Source organism: Dryobates pubescens, chromosome 18 (assembly GCF_014839835.1).
Source record: "Dryobates pubescens isolate bDryPub1 chromosome 18, bDryPub1.pri, whole genome shotgun sequence".
Lineage (NCBI taxonomy): Eukaryota > Metazoa > Chordata > Aves > Piciformes > Picidae > Dryobates > Dryobates pubescens.
Window position 1 is genome coordinate 10,226,353 of NC_071629.1, and position 23,366 is coordinate 10,249,718.

At 48.2% G+C, this 23,366-nt stretch overlaps 1 protein-coding gene across 5 annotated transcripts in view; it reads right to left on the reverse strand.

The window, feature by feature from the left end:
- Positions 1-22,106, reverse strand: part of SEPTIN6 (septin 6) — a 30,175-nt gene extending 8,069 nt beyond the window's left edge. For all 5 annotated transcript variants that reach the window (XM_054169746.1, XM_054169742.1, XM_054169743.1 and 2 more), the window contains exons 1-8: positions 21,980-22,106; positions 15,573-15,687; positions 8,042-8,237; positions 6,723-6,909; positions 6,333-6,494; positions 1,666-1,762; positions 1,244-1,412; positions 600-732 (exon numbers count right to left, since the gene is read on the reverse strand). In XM_054169746.1, coding sequence (XP_054025721.1) covers positions 600-732; positions 1,244-1,412; positions 1,666-1,762; positions 6,333-6,494; positions 6,723-6,909; positions 8,042-8,237; positions 15,573-15,687; positions 21,980-22,006 — 1,086 coding nt within the window. In that variant the 5' untranslated portion in view covers positions 22,007-22,106. The remainder of the gene's footprint in view (positions 1-599; positions 733-1,243; positions 1,413-1,665; positions 1,763-6,332; positions 6,495-6,722; positions 6,910-8,041; positions 8,238-15,572; positions 15,688-21,979) is intronic.
- Between the last annotated feature and the right edge of the window lie 1,260 nt (positions 22,107-23,366).

The window sequence follows — 23,366 nt, forward strand, 5'->3', positions numbered from 1 at the left end:
GCCAGATTCTCCATTCCCAGGAAAAGAAGGAGGAAGGATTCTGTAAGATCTGAGCCTGCAAGTCTCTGTTGAGCTCTACCTCTAGCCCCAAGCTGACACTGTGTAGACAAAGAGGTCTCCTTCCACAACAGCTTACAAACCAGGGAGAGTTCTAGTGGTGCACCATTGTAGACAACAGTAGAGAATCAGGACAGTATAATCACAACAAATTAATCCATTTCCAGAGGGCTCCACATTATTTCTCTTTAAAGGTCAGTAAATGAATGGATTTTTCACCATGCTAAGGAAGTTGTATGGGTCTATTTTTCATATAACAAGCTTCTATCAGGGGCTGTTTCTCTCACACAGTTTTGCCACACTGCAACTCTCCATCAGAATCAGGACTATGGCATTTTCACAATGCAGTAAGTTGTACACTACAAGCACCGTTACCTAGTTCTGTCCTACAGGATGAACACCTTAATGTGCCCCTGAGCCCAAGTGAAACTTTAGACTTCTTGATAAGAAAGTCCTAAACCAAAAGTGCTTTGGCAGCAGCCATCTACTTGGTTTGAATCTGTCACTCACAACCATGAAGATACAAGTACTGCAGTCTTCACCTCTTTTTCAGCCTCTTTCAGCTCTGCTTCCTTTTCCTTGACTCTCTGGACAAACATTTGCCTCATTGCCTCTTCTTTTTTCTGCAGTTCCCCCAGAAACTCATTTCTTTTGGCTTCATAAGTTTCTTGTAAGCTAAAAAGAAATGAAAATCCAGTGATATGACTTGAGACATACTCTGCTTCTCTCGAGCTTCTGAAATCAGATCCTCACCATGAAATGTCGCTTGCCCACAGCACATTTGCTACTCACTCACCCACATAGGCCCAAGGTCTTCCTTATCCAACCATTTCTGAGGTCTGCAGGCTGTTGTCCTTTACTGTATGTTGAATGTTGGGCAATTTGAAGAGACCAGCTGGCAGCAAACACTAGTTCAGAGGAACACTGCTCTATCTCTGCAGCACAGACATTTCTACTCCTGTACTTGCAGTGTGTCACAGCCAGTCCTGCACACATCATCTGTATTTCCACCTTCTCTCACTCAGCCAGCACCTCTGCTGAAGTCTGGATTTATCTGACCTGGCAGGTTTTCTTGCTGCATTGGTTCTTTACATGCTCTCTCAAGGATACACACATACACAACACACAGAGAGAGCACATCCAGCAACGCCTGTCTCAAACTCTCCTGTCTTGTCCAGGGTCCTACCTGAAGGGCTTGCTGTCTGGATCAGTGTCCTTGAAACCCATCTCCTCCAGTTTACATCGCCGGTACAGCTCATAGTGGCGTGTATGGGTCTGCTCACGAAGGTCTTCCATGTTCACACGGATCAGCATCTCCCTCAGCTTCACAAAGTCACAGTGAGCTTCATTCTCCACTGTCAAAAGACATGATAAGAAGTAAGATGGGGGCAGAAACAAACATTCCCCACCTGTCCAGTCCTCCAACAGATTTAACAGCCCTTCTGAGCAAAGAAACTATCACTATAGGCATGACACAGGATTTAATAAAAGAATCATTCCCCGTGAGATACTGAAAGTCCAAAGGGCACTTGCTCTTCTATGAGAGCTCCCTGCTTCCTAGCAGAAGTGTCACCATTCATGCCATGAAAATCCTAGGGCTCAACTCACCCTGCACCGTGCCCCAGGGGTACTGACGAGCCTTCATCATTTTGTTTCCTATTTTCAGCTCCTCCGTGCTCCCGATCACTGCAAAGGGCAAGTGGGCCTGGAACACATTTAAGGAGAGCCAGATTGGTTCCTCTGAGCTCTGGCTGGCTCGCCAGCACACAGAGATTAGCACAGCCACCAAGCAAGACAGTCATTATGCACACGCTATTCTCGGGGAGTCTAGTCACTGGCCACTAGCCCAAAACAAGCAGGGAGAAGGGAGGGTCCTTTGTGGAAACCTTGTTAGTGCTACCACTCAATATCCTCTACCTGGCTGATCCTCCCAGCCACAAGGTCTCAGGTGAGATGAGCCAGTGCAAGACTAGCATCAGAATGACAGCTTGAACAACGTGCTGCGCGGCTCTGACTGCAGTGCTGTCCCAGGGGCTTGCCATGGCTGAGGAGGACATCTGCACAAGCACAGAAGCAATAAAACAGGTCTTGGAGCCTTCTTGGTTTTATGCCCTCCCCACTCCCTCAGCTCACACTGGAGCATGAGACAACTCCTTCTGTTGGATTATGAGACTGAGTCCCTCTTTGCCACCAGAGTAACAGCTCCTTCCTCCCTGCTTGCTTCAGGCCTGGTGAGGAAGGATTGAACATGTCCCTGCACCAGGTCAGCCTCCACATCCACATGTGCCCTGAGGTCTGTCCCAGGCTGGGTTGGGAAGGACCCTGCATTCAATGGGGCTGTGCTGAGCCTGCCCCATGCTAACACTCCATAGGGCCTCAAGCTTCCTGTGGATGCACTGGAGCTCACCCTCAGCATCCCTCTCCCAAATCGTAGACTCATACAATGGTTTGGGTTGGAAGGGACTCTGCAAGCTGAGACTCACATTCCACAGAGTACCATTGTTACAAGGACCTGAAGGCATACTAAGAACAAGAAGCATTTGCTTTTCAAAATCTCAGAAATAAACCCCAGTCACATACTTTTTGTCTTCTGCAGAGGAACTAAAAGGCAGTGGAGGCTTGACACTTACGTAGGCTCAGAAAGTCTCATCTTACACTCCCCTTTCCTCAAACTCAGGCAGCCAAGCAAACCCCCCCACATACTGCTATCATAGTTTGCTGCATTTATCTGTTGTGCAATACCTGAGATTTCTCCCCACCTCCACTTGCTCCTGGGAACTAGACTGCATTCTGCCAAGCTGCAAAGAAGTCAAGTGCAAGGTTTCAGCACTTAAAAATAAAGTTGCCAGCTCCCTGCACCCACCCCCTTCTGCTGAGTTTTGTGCAGTGACATTTCTTAGCTAGAGCTTTTAAAGTGTGCTGAGTTCTGGGCAATTAAAAAGGCCCCAGGAAGCCAATTATATGGAAGATCAGTGACCCTGGATTTCTCTCAAGAGCAGGTAGTGAAATTTTAATAGCACAGGTTATCTGAAAACTTGAACAAGTTCATGACAGCTGCTACAAGCAAGAGATTGCAGAGACCATGTTTCTGCTTTCAGTGTGGCTCAAACTGCAAATACAGCAAAGCTGCCTGCAAACCCTCACAGAGATGGGTGCTTCAGATCCTGCTCCTTGGCCTCCCAGCTCTCACATGGGAAATGTGCAGAGTAACTGGTGCTGGTGGTCACCCTGATGGGGCCATTCTGGGCCACTCAGAGGCTCTGTGCACTGGGGCCTCCTGCATCACGCTGCATGCTGTTACCTCTGCAATCACGCTGACATGCCAGAGCCTGTAGGGACAAAGGGTGAGGCCCCTGCAGGAGAGGCCAAGAAGCAGAAAAAGGAAAGTGGTCTGTCTTCCCATTTGAGGAATCTGATTTTCAGCAGAAGGTTGTCTAATTGCAAAGGGCAGAGGACACAAAAACTGGAGGAGAAGGAAACAAAGCTGTCTCAACTGGACAGCCTCCACACTGCAACATGAGGGATACTCTCCTCCAGAGCTTTCCAAGGAATAATTTGCCACCTCGTTTCTACAAGCTTTAGTGTTTCTTCTGCCTTCAAGACAGAACACACAGAAGCAGCAGCAATATCTATGAACACTTCTGCACATGGGATCAGGAAGAATCATGAGTGGTCCCTCTGGAGCAGGTCCACTGCCTCATCACTGTCTGCAAACAGGCCTTGCATGTCCCATGGTGTCCCGTTTGTCAGGCAGACCGATGGGGAAGAGGACTAGCAGAGACCCCAGGGCTGAGCAAGGGCCACATGCCAGAGGACCACAGAATGGTAGGGGTCAGAAGGGACCTCTGGATATCATTTAGGCCAACTGCCTTTCTAAAGCCCTAGATCAGGTTGCACAGAAACACATCCAGGCAGGTTTTGAAAGTCTCCACAGAAGGAGACGCCACCACCTCTATAGGTAGCCTGTTGCAGTGCTCTGTCACCCTCAAAGTAAAGTTTTTGACCTTCAACTACTCTGTGAGGATCCAGAGCATGTCATACCATGGGGACATGCTGGCTACTGCCAGCACCAGGCGAGGTTTTCACCTGCTGCAGGGTTGGCTCCTCACTATGGGATGCACTGGAACTGGTCTGTACCCGTGTCCAAGTGCTGGAAACTCTGAAACTCCCCAGTTACTCCACTCCACAAAGGCGACAGCCTCCCCTGCAGCTCTACACAGTGCTATTTCCAGAGGAAAAGCCATCACAGCTCTGCAGCACCTGATGTTTCAGGGCCAGCCACTCCCCCTCCAAGAGCACATTGCACCGTGGCAATGTGCTCCTCACATGTGACACTCTCCTCCATAGCCCACTAGAGCTGCCCACTTCTCTCCTTTTCTTATTCTGCTGCTTCTGGGTGACAGCTTCCAGACTCCCTGTTAGCTTGTCAGACTGTCCATGAGGAGCATCCCATGGACAGTTTCTCTCACAGCTGTTAATGCTTTTTGCTTGCTTCATATCCAGGTCTCTTTGAGAGTGAAGAGGATTTCCAGGACTGAAGTGATAGGAGAAACTTGAGACAGTGGCCAAACACTGTACTATGGCCATACAGGCACAACTTGAACCTCAACTCTCCATGGGCCTGGTCAGTCTCAGTATCAAAGTCACTTCTTGCACTGTAGCAACTGTTTGGTAGTTGTCTTTGCCTGGAAGAAAGTGCTGGTGATTTCTATCAGCAAGGAAGTTCCAGCTCCCATCATGTGGAGCAGCTCATGTGGCTTCATGTGGTTTCATTTAACTAGCAGGTGCAGGGAGAATATTTTCATCAGTAATTGGACTAATTCATTTAAAATGGAAAAGCCAATAGGGAGCTGAAAGAATAAGAGAGCTTGGCTTTCTTACTTGATAAAAGAATAAAACCCAGATGGGAAGAGACCACATGAATTCTGGACACTGTCTTCTCTGAACTTATAAATATATGCTTGCTGGGATTCTTCAAAAGACCAAGGCAACTGTTTCAAGGAAAATCAGGATTCTCCTTCTGAAGATATGTTTAATCTGATTATTCTATAGATATCCCACTTGTTGCCTTTGTTCATGGTTAAAGCCTCTCCACAATGCTCTACAACTATTAACACTGGATCAAGACATGACCTAAAAGCACAACAGCTAGACCTGTACTTCGTCAACAGGAGTTAAGCAAACAACTTTTCCTATTTGATTGCTGTGAAAAGCCTTCCGCAAAATGGGAACACAGTCAGGATGCACTGCCAAAGGGACCAAGACATGGCTTCAAGGAGCCACAGACAGCTCTGGAAATGCCAGAGCCAGAATGAGCACCTGCAGGCACCTTGAGTTGTGTGTTGTTTTTCACAGGCTGCTGGTTAAGCTGTGCAATTCCTTTTCACAGGATCCTGGAAGTTCACTGGTGGTGTGGCATAAGGTGATGCATGGCACAGGAATCTAGTTAAATCCTTGAGCTGGCTAGGGTTAGAAGCTGAGGGTTAGAAGTATTGGGGGGGGAATGAAGCACTGCACTCACTCTTTACATACTCTGAAAAGGATCAAAACCAGATGTTTAGGGAAGAGAAATATCACTGGGATGGACAGCCCTGTGGGTCCCACCCTTGTGTTTTATATCTCACATCGGCACTTGTATGCAGCTTAAGGGAAGCTGCTGCTCTAGCCAGCCCTGTCCAACCATTCTGACTAATGTCACCAGAGCCAAAAGCCAAACCAGACCAAGGACCTAGCTAAGTAACTTGATTGACAATAAACCAGGAACTCAGTGCAGACAGAAGTTCCAGAGACAGCCAGGTGAAGCACCTCTGCTGCAAGGATGACCACAGGCAACAGGAGGCAGGGCTTTGCAGGAAATACTGGCCCAGGAGGGAAAAACCATTTGGTGTGAAAAACACAGGCCAAAGGAGCAGAGAGGTGCATGTCTGTGGACAGCCCACCTCTCACACCAGACAGGTAATACCCATCTGATTAACACAACTCAGGACTGTCACACAGCCAGGCCTCACCATCTGACCAGTTTCCTGTATGTCCCTCAACACAGAGGCACTAGGACAAGCAAGGGGTTAAAAGACAGTCTGTTTTCTGCCTGGAAAAGCCCATCGGAGAGGCAGTAGCCTATCACAAGGCTCTGCTGGGCTAGGATGGGATCACTGTGAAATCCTTTGGACACAAAGTAAAAGGGAAAACAGATTAAAGGAGCACTCCAATATGGGCCACCAACCCCTACAGTACCTCTGCTGTCGTGGGAGAGTAGGAAACACTGAGTCACTTACATTCATTGTCCCATTTATCTCTGCCACTGATTCATCATCTGTTGGGAACTGGTAGATCTGGACTCCATTACTGACCAGTTCACTCGTGATTTTGATTTTAAATTTGGTCAGCTCACTCTTGGAAATGGCATCAGATTTGGCAATGATGGGAATGATGTTCACCTGGAAAGAGAGAGAGTGACAAGAAGTCCTCAGCTTTGCTCCACACAGTTTTTGCAAGTCTGCAACACAACTCAAAAGTGCTCAATAATTCTGCAGTATTTATCTGCCAACCCAGTCAGATCCACTAGTGTAAGGGCCATTCGAGGTGGAGAGATGTGCTCTGGGAACCCAGAAGCTTTTCAGTCACAGACATGGTGAACCTGCCTAGTAAGAGTTAAATGTGCCTACCTTGCTGTCAAGCTTCTTCATTGTTACCAAGTCCAGGGACTTCAGTGAGTGGCCTGTCGGAGCAATGAAGTACAAGCAGGCGTGGATTCGCGTGTCATGGTAGTTGTGCAAGACCCTCTTTATCTTCAGCTCTTCTTGCAAGTAGGCTTCAAACTGAGCATCAATAAACTCAACAATGGGCTTATAGCTTTGTTGAAAGGAAAAAAAGTTATTCATCTTGCAGTCAGAGAGGTCAAGACAGTGATACTTTGTTCGCTTTTACAAAACAAACTGCTTGTTAGATTTCACTTCCCAAGACCGATCCTCTCCACCTCCCAAGACCGAACCTCTCCACCTCCCTTCCTCCCCACCTGCATGAAATTTTGAAGTTGCACTACTGACAAGGAGATGTGGTCCTACATCAGACCCTAGCAGCCTGTCTGACAAAATACAGTACTGGAGATCAAGCAGAGGATGCAAGACACAGCATCCTCTCTAGGGAAAGTGGACTCCCATACTTTGAAGTGTGAGGATGAGAGACTTTCAAAAGGATAATGCAGACTCATTTGCAGCAGTGTGTAATCCTTGCTTGCACTCAGAGAGTGAATGGCTTACTGCTCTCACAGCTGGAAAACACATTTCCATTCTGCACTATCTATGTCGAGTGCTTGGGGCAGAACATCCCTCTGACTCCTTTGCAAGGTCATGTGAAGTACAGAGCCTGTACAGTGCAAAGGACATCAGTGCATCTTAAAACTGAAAAGAGTATCTAGCAGATCCACAACAAAGCAAATCCCATCTGTGATGCCTCTGTGAAGATGCACTTTGGAGATGGTTTGTGGGAACTGAACACCCTTTTATCACCATGCTTCAGCTATGCTGGGATGTGAGGTGCCAGAGATACTTCCCCAGGGTATCTCACTACACATGTATCATGCTTCCTTTGGCACCGTGGAAGAGCCCTGCCAGAAGCAGCTGTTAAGCCAAGCAGTCACTAGACCATGCTAGTGGTTTGATCAGCAGCTCATGGTCAGCACAGCACAAAGAAAAAAGCACAGATGCTCTCTACACTTCCCACCAAAATAATCTGGGCAGAAGGCTGCCAGTAGGGCAGATACTGCTCTGAGAGCATAAGCAAAGCTGCTTTGATAGCCGGAGCAACACTGATACACCACAGCCTCTGTCTTCTCCTCTGCCTGTCCTATGCCAAAGAGACGACAAGAACCCATGAGAAGGAAGGATGAAAAGCTTACAGCACAGTCTGGCCAAACTAGGGCACAGAGAGAGACCCTGCATGAAAAAACCAGGTCATGATACAGCCTCCCTCCCTTTTCACTCACCTGTCCTCTTTGTTGATCTGATCCCCAAAGCCCACTGTGCTCACAATAGTGAGTTTGAGGTTGACGTTGCTCTCCTGCAGGTCGTAGGTATTGGATTTCAGCTGGACCCCGGGCTGTGAGTGAGATGCTGGGTCACCTTCAAACTTGGTGTTGAAAAGTGTGTCCATGAGGGTGGACTTACCGAGGCCAGTTTCCCCTAGCCGAGAAAAAGAGAGTTGAAATGTTCTGTTGAACATTAGTATGTCTTGGCCTTTCAGCTTCCAAACATTAACAGGGGTGAAACTGCAGCAGATGAAAGCAGATGTCATGCTCCAAAGGGATCGTCTGGCCAGCAGAAAGCCGTGTACAATGGGAGGTCTGTATTCTGGGCAAATTACATTTCACAGTCTAATGGCCATTAATCTTGTTAGAAAACAGAGATGAAAAGAAAGAGGTGAAAAGGCAAAGGGGAAAGCATTGCTCAGAGTCTGCATAAACTCACAGTTACACTACAGAAGATGCTGTTTTCATTAAAAAGTGGAAGGGAGAATGGGGGTCATTGCCATTTCCAAAAAAAAGATGCTCCAGATGAATATGTCTCTAACAGGCAGCCACTGAAATAGCCTCCTTCCATGTGGAAACACTGAGAGACAGTTCCAGTCCTACAGCAAGTTTGCAGCTGGTTTCTTGTACCCCAACAGACTGAGTTGGAGGACCAGCCTTCTAGACAGGGAGGGGACATTTTCTGTAGTATCTGATTTCCATGTCTTAGGGGCTGCACAAGCTATACAATATCTGCTTCCAAAAGTTCTGGAGCAGTGAATTGCTATTTGGATTCCATCTATCATCAGGGAACTACTTCCCTGTCTGGAAAGAGGAGACAACTCCCAGAGATCAGTCTCAAATTCATTTGAGATACATCCCAGGAAGAATGAAACAAATGCCTCATGCACTCTTTCCACAGGGCAGCCTCCCTTACCACACTCAGAGACAGCTTTCCAAGCTCAAAGGACCTGACTCTGTGCTAAACCCGTAAGCAGCCTGGTTTGCTGCCCTGTGAGGGCTGTTGTGTTTTGGGGAAATGGCAATTTCTGAGCTGCCCAGCTGGCTTTTGCTGAGATTTCAGGATCCAGATGAACCCCACCCACTATGAAGACTGCTCCTCCAGCCTGCTGTGGGACCACAGCGAGACTGGCTGAAGCAGCCTTCCCCTCCCTCCTTGAACCCTCAGCTCCCATCCAAGACAACTTCCTAATTTTCCTACTCTGCTCAAAAGAGCTTCTTATTTTTCTAGGCTTAGAGCTCTGCAACAGATCCAAACTTGCATGAAATGACCAATTCAACAAGGGAAAACTCCTCCTCATCCTCTCCATCCAAACCTCTGAGCCTTACCCCTGTAAACAGGCAAATTCCTCACTCCTGGCCCCCAGAAGGGACTTCTCTCACTCAAGGCTGAAGTACATGACAGGCAGGGCAAACCTCCACTGCTCTGGGAGCTGAGTGGTCTCCAACAGCCAGTTTCAGTATCAGGTATCTTTCCACAGGCAGCAAGACTCATTAACATTTGAAAGTCAACGAGCTGCAGAGCTGCCCAGGAGCCAGCTAAGAGCTTGTACTCCAGCACCAATTGATACAGCTATGGCCACATCAGCCACAAGGATCAGTTGCTCTTCACACCAATCTTATTTGCAATCTGAAGGGGAGAAGTGGGAGTCAGCACGAGGAGCTGATCTTGCTGCAGTCCCTTGTGCTATGTTAATGCATCAGCCATATCCACAACCCCACCAACTGGAGTGCACCAGCACAAGGAAGGGAGGAAGATCCAGCAAAGCACAAGGTTATCTCTGTCGCTGGAAGAATGAGCTGGACCATCCAGAAGACTCATGACTGATCACAGCAAGCTCTTCACAGACTTGAAATCTTATAGTCTCAGCTTCTGGGGTACCACTCGACCCAAACAAGGAGCAGGTGCACAAAGGACAGCAGACCAGAGCACTGCCATGGTTTGGATGGGGATTTTGAGAGTTAACAGCAGACATCCTGCATGACCTGCCAGGCCTTTCTCAGGGATTCCAGGAAAACAGCAGCATAAAAAAAAAGGACAAAAACCCAAATAGTCTGAGAAGGCTGCAGCATTTCCAGAGCCCCTGCCAAGGGATGGGTGGGACAGAGCAGGGAGTTGGCTGCTTGCCTGCACATGCCAGGATGCCTAATAGGGTGTCTCAGGACAGCACAGCCCATCAGTGCTGGGGTGCAGGAGCATTGCTCACACACTATCCTGCAAAGCCTCCTCCTGCATCAGATCCAGTAGCCTGTGGCCCAGCCCTCAGGGCTGCAGGACAGGGTGACAGGGGAGCAGCAGTGGAGACCAGGGCAGGGAGCTGCTCTCTACAGCAGATATGCAAGGTTGTGTGTGAATCACCATGGCTTCCAGGCAGACAAAACACTCAGTAAGCCACCTCTTGTTCCTGCCTCCCTCCTTCTTTAGGGAAAAAGTGTTCATGTGAAGCCAAGACTCTTGTTTAAACACATCCTGAACCTGTTAATTATTGCCTACTTTAAATCAGTCTAATGTGTTGTTTCCAGCAGGAATGACTGTAACTGTCAGAGGGACCAGGAGAAGTGTGTAATAGATGCAGGCAATTTTTTAAGACAGGACATGCTTTTATACTCCATCTCATGCCAGCTACACAGGGCCAGCAAAGACATCTTTGAATTCACACACTGAGGTTTTCCTTTTGGAAGGAGATCTGAACTGGCAAGGCATTCTTCCATAGGTGGGAGTCGCTCATCCAAACACCTACAGCTTTATGTTTGAAACACAAAACACCCAGCCACCAGCACAGCGTCTCAAATGTGAAGTCTGTGCACCAGAAACGACATTCAGCCCGCAGATACACCCGTCCCTGCACTGCAGAACCCCACTGACAGAGCATGACACTGAAGCCTGCCAAGGAAGGGGAGGATGGAGACAGGAAAGACTGTCTCATCTAAAAGAAATTACATTAATACTGACAGAGTGACACAAGATGGTAAAACACTGAAGATACATTGAAGTGCTTTGCTGTGTCAAATAGGACCAGAGCTAGAGCACGGTGCTACTCTGAAGGGCAAAACAACAGAAGGGAGGATCTTCTGGGAGCTCCTGCCTCACACAGAGGCAACTTTCTGATGGCTGGAAGATGCAAATGGTGCCAACAGCTTCTTGTAAGGATGGAAGTCCAGATGGAACAGATGGTCCAATGAAAAGGACAAGTAGTCTGTGCTTGTTCCAGCCGACAGCACTGGAATCCTCTCCAAAAAGCAGAAGCAATGAATGGGGATTAAGGGAGGCAGAATTACCACGGAAAAGCAGCGGTGTATGCAAACCGGGTGAGAGGCATCCTTGGCAAGGAGGTTATTTCCTGATGTCAGCCTTATAGGCCTGCTCTCTTGAAGGAGGGCTGACAAAGCACTGTGGGGAGGGCAGGGCAGGGAGGGTGACCTTTACTGTCAGAGTTCTGCAGCAGGAAGCTCTGACAGCTACTGAAAAGATGTAGCGTTGTGCCTTTCATCACAGGAGGGATTTTTGTTGTTAAGTCTGACAATTTTCAGAGATGTCAAACAAGGCAAATGGCAAGAGACACCACACCAGTCAGGCTCTGGACACGCAGCAATCCTACACCAGTGCCCACAAGTCACCACCCATTCCTAGCACCCAGCACGGTGCCAGACTAGAGAGACTGTGCTGAGATCCCTGCACCTCCTCTTAGTCTCCTGAGACAGGCTCTGCTCCAACCACACAAGCACATGGCATCTTCAGCACTCTACAGAAACAGTTCATCAAATCCCACACTGACAGAGCCATGGCACCACTTCCAAAAACAGCTGGGACAAGCATCACTCTCCTCCCTTCAGCTGCTTCACAGAGATCCTCTGCTCTAGAACCAGACTGCCCTCCCCATGTCACCTGGGCAGGATGTCACTCAGGCACAGCCCATACCAAAAGACAGCAAGCACCAGTGCTGCAAGGAGCAAATGATCCAGCCATCAGCACTGCAGAGCAACATGCCATGCTGTGCAGGCAAGCAACAAGAGGGCTACCAAACACTACCCATGCTGGGTGAGATGGAGGTGAGAGGCAGAGGTGGTGTGCTACCATACCTGTCTCTGATGCTGGCCAGCAGGTAAGGTGGAGGAACAGAAGAAGCTGTACCCACAGCAAATGTTCTTTAGGAAGCTCCCAGCTTCCCAAACCAAAACGAGTATCTTTGTGCTAATACACCTCATGGCTTCTCCCTTCACAGAAATGCTGGCATCCTAAACACCCTGCAGCAGTAAGCTGAATTACACACAAAAGCTGCACCTCCTTTTTTGTACCTACAGATGGTATTTGTTTTTCCCCAGTACATATTAAGCGAAACAACAAACAACAGCTCACTGGCCTGCTTCTCCACACCACTCAGGATTTAAGAGGCCCCAGCCATACCACCCTCAGTTCACTCTGGGAGGACAGAGGAGCCTTTGGAGTATTTCCCTGTTGAAAGGCACAGAGCAGCTCTCACAGGAGCACCCTTTCACAAGAAAGTAACACCTGTCCTTCACAAGATTAACAACCGTGGCTCCAGATACCAAATAATTCAATCTTAAAGAAAATGTATAACCATGCACAGCCCTTTCATGTGAAGAAATGGGAGCTAATCCAATGTAGCAGGTTTGCTGAGACAAGCCCTGAGGCAGCTCAGCCTGATAAGGCCATCTCTCATGGAGAGAGGAAAAAATAGTTCTTTTCATCTGACAGGCACACAGAGATGCTGCAAATTCACCCATCATAAAGCAGAGGCTGGGCTGTGGTGACAAGAAGAGCAACATGGGCTCGCAGAAGATGATGAAGCACCTCAGAGGACTACCCAGCTCTCAGCTGCTGCTGTCTGCTCCAGGGGATCAGTGGCAAGGGGGAAGGATTGGACTGAGATCAGTGGTTTTTTGGGTGGAGAAATCCTGTTCTCTCCTCAGCTGGTTGCACCACTGACCACGAAACCGACCACTGAGCAATTTCCAGGCTCTACAGCTCATCACCCTTCAGAAATCTCCCTGCTGGAGAGCAGATGGCAGCTCTGCATGAAGAAACCTGTGCACATCATTCCCTTCCCCAACCCATGGTACCTCCCACGCACCAAGCAGGAGTGTGGAGTAAGAGACCTCAAGCAGTTGTGGTACAGCCCCTGGTATTTCTGCCTAAAAAAGGTACTTCTGGGAAAAAAAACCAAACCAACAAACAAAAAACCCCAACGTGTGGTGTTTCTTACTGCACTGAAGAGGCTGGTTAAAACAAATCCCCTGTAAATCCCAGCAGAGAGGAAGGGGAAAACTCCTGCTTATAGAGGGATGATAGCCTAATGCAACTGTAATCTACTCTGGCCAAATTTGAGCGAGTTTATGTTTAAAAATGCCAGCCTATTCCTCCTCTTTCTTCCCCCATCTCTCTGAGAAATACAGTCAGCACAGAAGGTCTCAGCCATTAAATACTTCTGCAGCCTTTGCAATGAACTGAGAGGCAAGCAACATTTCATCACAGAAACTTCAGGAAGAATAAAATACCAGAGAAACCATCCACAACCCCTAACTTACGAGAGGGGCTCATTTATTCTGTCTTTGGCTCGAAGGGGAGACAGCTTTCAGCTTGACAAGAGCTAAAAATTGCTCCACTCTGGACGTGCTGCTGAGAGTCATTTCTGAAGCTTTCCCTCACTTCTCCACTGGGAGCTGGAGGAATTCATGGCTCAGGTCCAGTATGGCGCAAAGCAGAAGTGTCATTGGATTTTTCCTCCAACAGATACCAATGCACAGCTGAAAAATGAGGGGCAATGAAGTGCCCTTCTATCATGCTCAGTGGCCTGACTATGGGATCAGTTCACCCAGTTGTTGCTCTGTTGGCTCAAATACTCATTTGCTCCCTATTGTCTCAATTTTTCACTCCAAGCAAGACCCAACAGAATAGATGACAGATGGACTCTGGGACTTTTTGTTTTCTTTCTCCAGGATGTTTAAGAGTTTAACTTCATTACCACAAGTTAACAGAGGCAGTAGACAACTCTTAAAAGACATTTTAAATTCCTCAATTCAAGATCTGCTGATCTTTCTCTAGTGAAGCTTATTACATTTTTCTATAAAGTTTCTTTATTGCAAGATTGACCATGTCTGTGTTACTCCTACTCATAAGAGACTGACATTAATAACTAATGCACATTGATCTTGGCAAGCCCTTGTTATTCAGATCAACAAGCTATTAATGCATTCCATTCCTGTCCAGCAAAGAGGAAAGCAGAGGCATCCAACTCCTCTCCACACATCAAAGTGAACAATGAGTCACAGGAGGCATGCTCTGCTACCCACCTATAACTTGTAGGGAAAAAAAACCAACAAACCACAGAAGCTCAATAGATGCAAAAGGTAATAAATTTCAGACTTCAGTCTTTGGGATAAGAATTTCACTAGGTCATATCACATTCACATACAGTGGAAATCACCTCACCATCCAGCCTGACAGTGACCTCCACTTGTCAGCAAAGTTTATCATCTCACAGGAATGGCATTGTCAAGGAAAGTTTTCTTCTCAGCTCTATTTAACAGTTCAGCTCCACTCTTGTCTCAGACTTAACCCTGTCCTGAGCAAACACCAGGTCCATACCACGAGCTGGATCTCTCACTGAAGGGGACAATCTTCATGCAGGTGCAGAGCTGACCACCAGCTACTCATTCTCAGCTACTACATGCCAGGCACTGCTGGCAGCATGTGCAGACAGAGCTTACTCCACACAGCCATGGCCCTACAATAATGTCCTGCTTCCAGGGGCAGAGCACTGGCGTCAGTAAATCTAACTAACTGTCCTATTAAATATTAATTTCCTTATCCACCTTGCCAAACTACTGTAGCAAAGCCATAAAAGATTTCACTTCTGTTAGTTAGGACTGCCTCTGATGAGGGATCATTTGGGATCCTAATCCTGGGGAAGACCTGTGAGACGGGCACATGCTGCAGGGACAGACACAAATTCTTACTACAGTGCCAGGTCCCAGCTGAGATCCACACCACATGCAGTTTGGGTAATGGCCTGTCCAGCTAAGGCTTAGCCAGACACTATTTTAAGTACAAAGAGAGGGGAGAAGAAAAAACCATGGGGTTTAGTGATTTAAGAGAAGCATGAGTGGTATTTTGTTAAAATAATAATAATCCACTGTCTATCTCAACAGGACCTCAGGACAAAATTGTCTGGCATGAATACCTACTTTCTTTTAAAAATATGACATTCAAACATGCTAGGAAAATAAAGATCACAATAAAAGCCTGGGATTTTAGGCATGTTATTTCTGTGGTTTACTGCTTGGTAGAAACTGCACAACCTCAGCAGGGATTTCCATGGGCACCAGTAAATCTTGTTACTGAAAATAGACACAACAATTGGGGACATTTAAATCTAAGCTACGTTGTTAACGCTGTCACCTACAAGCTACATCCAGCTGCAGAGAAGCCCTGTTCAGCAAGAGAACTTCCCAAATTGGAAATACTCACCCACACACAGGATGTTGAAACAAAACCCATGATTAACTGACTTATTAACCAGCTGGTCAGGCAAACTGTCAAATCCTACGTGTCCGGAAAGCGGGACAGTACGACAGCCTTCACCCTGCAACAGAATCACATAGGTGTGTCATTTTTCAAGCAAAATACACTTATCTGTATAAAGCCAAAATACACCTATCTGCATAAAGCCTTCAGACTTCCCAAGTACAATTAACTGCACACTCCAAGCAGAGATTTGCACATACACTGTACAGATAGGATAGGGTAGGATAGGATAGGATAGGATAGGATAGGATAGGATAGGATAGGATAGGATAGGATAGGATAGGATAGGATAGGATAGGATAGGATAGGATAGGATAGGATAGGATAAACCAGGTTGGAAAAGACCTTTGAGATCATCAAGTCCAACCTACATCATGGTAGTGTGTTTCTCTCTTCCCCAAAACAAATCCAGACAGCTCTGCCCCACAGCCATTAGCTTCTGGAGGGAAGTCAGAAACTTTCACCTGGCCTTTGCACAAGGCCTGTTGCACAAAAAGGTCTCTGTCTTCCAAACCTGCACAGCAGACAGTAATAAACTGTGTGGAGTCTCAACCCCAGAAATGGCAACATGCAAAATGAAGAATTGGTGCTAACCCTATGGCTTTGTGTGGACTGCAAAGTTCCCTTTCTGTGACCTCCTTAAAAGGTATTTCCCCTCTCTGGAGCAAAGGCTTTTTTTAACAATGTATTTTAGTGTCAAATACAGAAAAGTCCCCTCTGGTCCCTCAGGGACATCATCAGTTTACAGGCAAAAGGCAATAGTTTACAGGGTGTAATTTTCAAGGGTTTTTTTTTCCAAATCATGCTTTCACACATCATGAAAGCCTTTTTATAGGGACAGGCATACTGGTTTTCCCTCTTTTGTTAATGGCAATGGTATTCTAGGCTAGGAAAATATCCCCAAGGACTGTATTTACTACAGTAGCCTGTCAGATTATGATTACTTGCCTTGTTACTGTTTTGCTGGTGTGTTTTCTTTATTCCAGATATGAAGCTCCAAATGCACTTCAGCCATTAACCATATTTACCACACTCTGATGTGTAAATATGTTTCCCCTTAGCCATATTTTGTGTATTAGTCTGACTCTTCCTGCCAACATGTTCACCAAATATGGTGCTTTATTAATTCCTGAGCACCTTGCCTCAAAATGACATGTTCATCAGAAAGACACACAAGTTCCCCAGCAGATTCTGTGTTCACCTTCTGAGGATGCAGCTCCGAGGACCAATAATGCACACAAACAGCTAAAGCAAAAAGGTAACTGCCAGGCACAGAGATTTTGTGATGACATACCTCAACTCTCCTGAAGTGCTTTCAGCAAAACAAAAACCCAGCACTCATGACAGTGTTTAATCTGCAGCAAGAACATCACAGCCCTGCTGAAGAACAGATGGATGGACAGAGTCCACAAAGATGCAAGAGAGAACCACAGGCAGACTCTTCCAGGGGAAGGAGAAATATCAAGTGTATTTTTAATACTCAGCCTTAAAACTGCACCATTGGAAGACTGTTTGAACACTACTCTGCCCAGGAAGAGTGGGTGGGAGTGTAGGCTCTCATTAAGAACAAATCTTTTCCTCATCCCTAAATATAAGTGTGATACAGATGGAACAAAATAAATGGTAGAAGTTAAACCACTCTGGGCTGACAGGAGGCATTTACCATTGCACAGAATTCAACCTCCAAGTAATTTCCGGTAGCCTCTTTTTCTAGTCACCTGTGGTTTTATAATTCAGTTAAACCACACCACATCTGCTACAGGCCAGGAAGCAAGTACTGCAAAATGCAATTTCCAGTCACAATAGCTGAGCCTTCATGTTAAGTATTCTGCCACAAGGTATACTGTGTTACTCTGGCTAAAAATCCAAAGTCTGCTTAGCCAAGCCACAGAGATCTGATGTGGTGGGGGAAAGAGAAGTATGTTTTAAGGACAGGCTAGTTTTGACACACATCAGAAAGCTGTCAGCAATCACCAAACCCGTGAAGAGAAAAGAAACTTTTTCTGTTTGATCCACCACAAACCAGTGGAAGTCACCAGTGCTCATGCATCAAGTGGTGTCTCTGTATCAGAACACTGCTATATATAAACAGCATCATCATAAACAACATATGAACACAGCGATTAGTCATCCCATCTGTACATTAAATGTAGATTTGGACTACCTTGTTCCAAACCAAAGGAGAGTATGTCAAGCCAATAAGCTTTTTGCTGAAAAAAGTGTTCAAGAGCTTTCTCCTATTATCTACTTTCAAAATCAATCTTTCAGGTCTAATTTAAAAGGTATGAAGCAGTACCAAGAAGGTAAGCAAGGTTTAACTACTGCCTGTGTGCAGGCTTTTTCCACCAGCATAAGTGCTGGATGGCCAAGAGTCCTTCCGTGTTCCGTATTTTAAAGTTAGCATCATCTTGTAATGAAAACAAAGACAGGATCTCTGGGAAGCCATTGTGAACACTGGCACCACACCAAGACACCAGATGCTTTTTTTCCCCTCCCCATATACACAGAGTGACCCCCCTCGGATAAAATGGGCTGTTGTTGCTCTGAAGGAAGCAAAGCATGTTTGCCGCAAACAAGATTAAAAGAACAAAAAGAGCAACATGCTTTCGTGCTGCATCACCAGGCAAAACTGTCACAGACTGAAAGTAAGGGACAGCCACTTGGAGAGGTTATTTTATTTCCTCCCTGCCTTTGGAGGATTTACACATCTTTTGTTAGGGCTTCTCTGTGCCACAGAAACCACCATTGGCTCCTCTAATGCTTACAGACAACCATCAGAAGTATCTGGCAAAACATAAAAAAGCTGACATAAATAACCTCAAGCCTGAAAGCACTGCACATGAAATATTAGTTTACATAAAACGGGTGAGATTTAGATTCCAGGTGTTCAAACCACTCTGGGGTGCTTGGGATGAAAAAACGATGAGAGGAGAATCATGCTGAATGTGCGTCTCTGCCTTGATCTGCTTTACAGAATATGTAGGTACAGTGCTGTCACCTCCTGATGTCCTCAGATCTGCTTTACAGGACATTCAGGTACAGTGCTGTCACCTTCTGATATGCCTGGAGCCCCAGGAAGTTATTACCACTTTGTGGAGACAAAGTAGAATAGAATAGAATAAACCAGGTTGGAAGAGACCTTCAAGATCATCGTGTCCAACCTATCATCCAACACCACCTAATCAACTAAACCACGCAACCAAGCACTCTGAACACCTCCAGTGATGGCCACTCCACCACATCCTCGGGCAGCCCATTCCAATGGGCAATCACTCTCTCTGTGTAGAGCTTCCTCCTAACCTCCAGCCTAAACCACCCTTGGTGCAGCCTGAGACTGTGTCCTCTTGTTCTGGTGCTGGTTGCCTGGGAGAAGAGACCAACCTCTGCCTGTCTACAACCTCCCTTAAGGTAGCTGCAGAGAGCAATAAGGTCATCCCTGAGTCTCCTCTTCTCCAGGCTAAGCAACCCCAGCTCCCTCAGTCTCTCCTCATAGGGCTAGAGCATCCTCCTCAAGAAACACAACGGTGTTGCTCATTGAAAATGTCAACACTCCATATTCATGGCAATTTCTGGTGGCTTGGACTAAAGGAACAACAAAAAAGGACACCAAGGCAAAGGGGAAAGCAGAGCACAGCAAATAAAGAATGCTACAGCCCTGAACCCAAGGGACCCACTGTCCAAACAAGGCCTACACAGCAAGACAACACTCTCAGTGACTTCAGAACAATACCTCTTCCGCACTGAATTGAAAAGAGCATTTCTGTTTAGGATACTGACAGCTGACATTTAGTACTTCTGACACAACTTCCCACCTCTCCCCAGAAGAGAATCACTTCAAACCACAAGGCCTTAGAGATTCCCTTCTGAGGATAGCCACAAACACAACAGCATGAAATGAAAACAAACCAAGCAATGCCCCCAGAGCTCCACCACTGCTGCCAAGGCTCACAGCAGCCATTTCCCTGCCCCCCTACCACCTCATAATTCTGAGACCCGGGAGCTTAACACCTTATACCTGAGACGACTCCTAAACAAGAAGTCGAATGTCAAAGCAAGGTAGAAGCTGAAATCAGGTCTTCACACCACAGTTTTTCACATAATCTTTAAGCCAGAACAACATCAGATCCCTTCTCATGACCTCAGCGTTCTGGCATCCACATCTCCTGACTGCATTTGGCCCTGATTAAAGAGTAAATTAGAGCAACACTTGTACCAATTACTTCTCACTTGTAGAAGTGTGTAATTCTCTTATGCAATGACAGAATTATTCAGCAGACAGTATAAATATCCTCCAAGAGATAAATACAAAGCAAGAATGTAAAGTGTAGATATAGACTTCGTATTTCTTTCCCTTGCTCAACTGACAACGAAGCATCAGGACACGTATGAAAGAAAAATGACAGAAAAGTGGGGGAGAAGCAGTTGTGAATCACCCATCACAGAAAGCAAGAAACATGTCACCAAAGGTCCTGACCACCGACCATCCTCTTCAGGCACACTGCATCATTCAGCCACTCAGCATTCACAAACGGTCAAGTGCTTCCGAAAACTCAAATTCTGACAGCTTTTAAGATTACATTTCTTTATGTCCCTGCCAAAGGGCTGCAGAAATGCCATGCTGTTTGGATACATTCCCAGAAGTCTCTTCCAGCATTAAAACCTATGTATCTGTATCAGCAGTCTTAATGATTCCTCTGACCTGCACTACAGAAACTGAGATAGTGCCTGGCAAGCCGGTCCTCTACAACCATTCTCCAACCCTGGGGAGCAAGGTGGACACATCCCCTGTGGGTGTCAACATTTAAACATTGCACCCTCCACGCTAGTAGAGGACAGCGGAGGGGCCTCAGCTTGACAGTGACAGGGCCACTCTGCTCGCCCAGGCATGAGGGGATGACTGACTGACCATCTCCACAGTAAATACAGGTTTAAATCAAGGGCTCTGTGGGCCAGAGCCAAGATGGTGACCTCAGCTCCCCTACACACTTAGCCCCAGCTCTCGCACATGTTTAACCACATCACCACACACAGAGCAGCCCTCTGCATCACCAGGATGTTATGGCCGATTGCTCCGTGAACCACTATGACCGGATGCCCAAGACCTGCCTGTCTGGACAAAGATGCTTTCAATTTGCAGCACACAAATTTCATGTCTGTCTCACAGCCAGCCTTTCCTTTTACCTCCAAAGAGAGGCTGTTCTGTATCATAATTCATTCCAGGCCACTAGCAGATGTCTGAAACTTCTATACATTATCTTAGGAAAGCCTAACACTCAAATTCTTTAGAAGGCAGAGGAGCAAGTGAGTCACTTTACATACTTTGGCAGTCACATACAAGGCAATGGGTATGTCCAAGAGGAAATAACATCACAAACTGGCAAGGAACGGCTACATCTACCCGTTCAACAAGACTGAGTTCATGCTAAAACCTACTGCTTTGAAAACGAAATGGCAAGCATTCTTCTCAAGTATTATTTCTGTTCTAACACATGGACACAAAAGTTGGAAGCCCATCAAATCACAGACAAAATGCTTCTGCATGCAAGCGTGTTACAGACGATTCCTCCTTAGTATTTCTCTAACAAATGCAGAGGTGGCTCAACTCCCTCTGCTTCTCTTCTGGATAATTCTCCACAGAGACACAGAGCTTAGCGCCATGCTGGGAAGGCAGAAGGGCACTGGCGGTGGCAGGTGTGCCCAGTGACAGCCGGGCACGACACTGCAGGGAGACCTCTGGGACAAAGAGCACGGGGATGCGGTGCCGATGTTCGGCGCCGGCTCCCACAGCTCCTGACGACCTTCCCCGAATCACGCACTAACGAGCACGGGAGGAGCGTTTCTTTGGGAGGAGAGTAGCATCCCTGGAAAGAGGTGGATGCCAAGGAGTGCTTCGCCCACTGCCGCACCCTGGCCTGGCGAGGGGCACCCAGCCCAGGGTAAGAGTGCAGGATTAGGCCTCCCCAGCAGGGCAGTCCGCCCAGCCTCGGGCTGCGCTGCGGGTCTCTCTGCGGCCGCGGCGGGGCCCAGGGACGGAAGGACTGGCAGGGCAGGACCATGGTCTCCAGGACGGGTCGCTGACCCACAGCCAGCGAGGGGAACCGCAAAACTCCCGTCCCCGAGGTAACTCAGGCTTCCCTCGCAGTGATCCCCAAACCCTGAACCCCAGGGGAGCCTGCCCTGGAACGATCCCCGGATACCGTGGGAGGCCCCAAACCGGTACCTCTGGAGTCCGCGCCCCGCCTGGCGTACCCTGAACCCGCCCCGGCCATATCAGGTGCTCCTGCCCCCTGCCCCGGCCATGCCCGGCCTGCAGGAGGCCGGCGGCAGCAGCACCCGGCGCCCGCTCTTACCTGCCGCGCCACCTCGGCCGCCGCCATCGCTGCCAGCCCGCCACAGGGCCCGCCCCGGCCGGGCGGTCGGCTCTGGGCGTGCCCACCGCAACACTGCCCGGGGGGGACCCGTCGCTCCTCCGGCCCCGCCCAGCCTCACGGCCCTCGCGCCGCCACTCCCCGGCCGCGCCCGGCCCCGCCGCCCTCCCGCTTTTCTCGGTCCCGCCGCCCCGCTCCGGGACGCTCGGGGCTGCCGCTGTGCTCCCCCGCCGCGGCTGCCAGCGATGGTGCAGTCCGGGCTGCGGGCGGGGCCGCGGCCGCAGTGTGGCGGGGCGCGGCGAGCTGAGGGGCTCGGTGCTCTGGTGTGGGAAGCTTGGCCTCGTGAGCTAGCAGCCCTCAGGCTCCCCGCCCGCCATCCACGGCCCCTGCGTGCTCCCAGCGCCGTGATGGCTTCTCCCGCACCAACTCTTCAGGGCAGGCCCGGGGGCACCCTGCCCGCCTGCCTGGTGGCCCCTCCCTTGAAGCGGGCTGCGCACATGGCCAGAGACACGGCCTGGGCCAGCGCCAGAGCTCCGGTTCTGGCTAGGGAAGAGCTGTACAGCTCTGAGGCTGGGCTAGGGTTTACGGTTTGGGTATAAGGGTCTGAGGCCTCCCAGGCGCAGTAAAACATTTGGGTTTTTAAATGCCCGTGTGCTTTGCACATCTCCGCTGGAATGGGCCGTTGGTATGGATGGTTGGTACGTTTCACACGCACTCAGGAGCCCAACTGATAGTGGCTGTGATGAGTTTCTCAAACAGTTCAGCCCTTTTACCTGTCCTTCTATGCCAGCTCAGCTCCCTGGGCCGGAGGCAGGGCATGGATAAGCCAATCTGATGCTTTGAGAATGTAGCTGCAGCCACCTGGATTTCCTTTCATCTGATGCCAGCACAAGCCTCAAACAAAGGCTGAGGCGGGAAATTTGGCCCTTACCCAAAGCAAATAACTTTCCCAGCCCCTGGGACCCCTGAGTAAAGCCCCCAAAAGTTGGTGCCTAATTTTAGCCTGGTCAGAGCTTGCCAGTGCAACCAGTCCTTAATGCAGGCACGACCAGGGTGGCCCTAAATGGATGCTTTACTTTGCACTGGCAGTGCACTCATCGCCCTAAAGCAGCATCTTGTTTCATTCCAACAAGTGTTATAAATGGCCATGTTGGTTGAGTCTCTGCCTCCCTGAGTCTGCAGAAGCCACTAACAGGCAGTGACAAAAGCAGGCAATGCCAGAAAGGGAGCAAGCACGTAATTACGTTTCCACCAGTGGTCATGTGGGATGTATGGGATAATGCCAGCTCCCCACACATCCCAGAAAAACTGATCCAAATGGCTGGAGAAAAGCAAAACTCTTTTGAGGGCTGATGGCCAATCTGGGGCA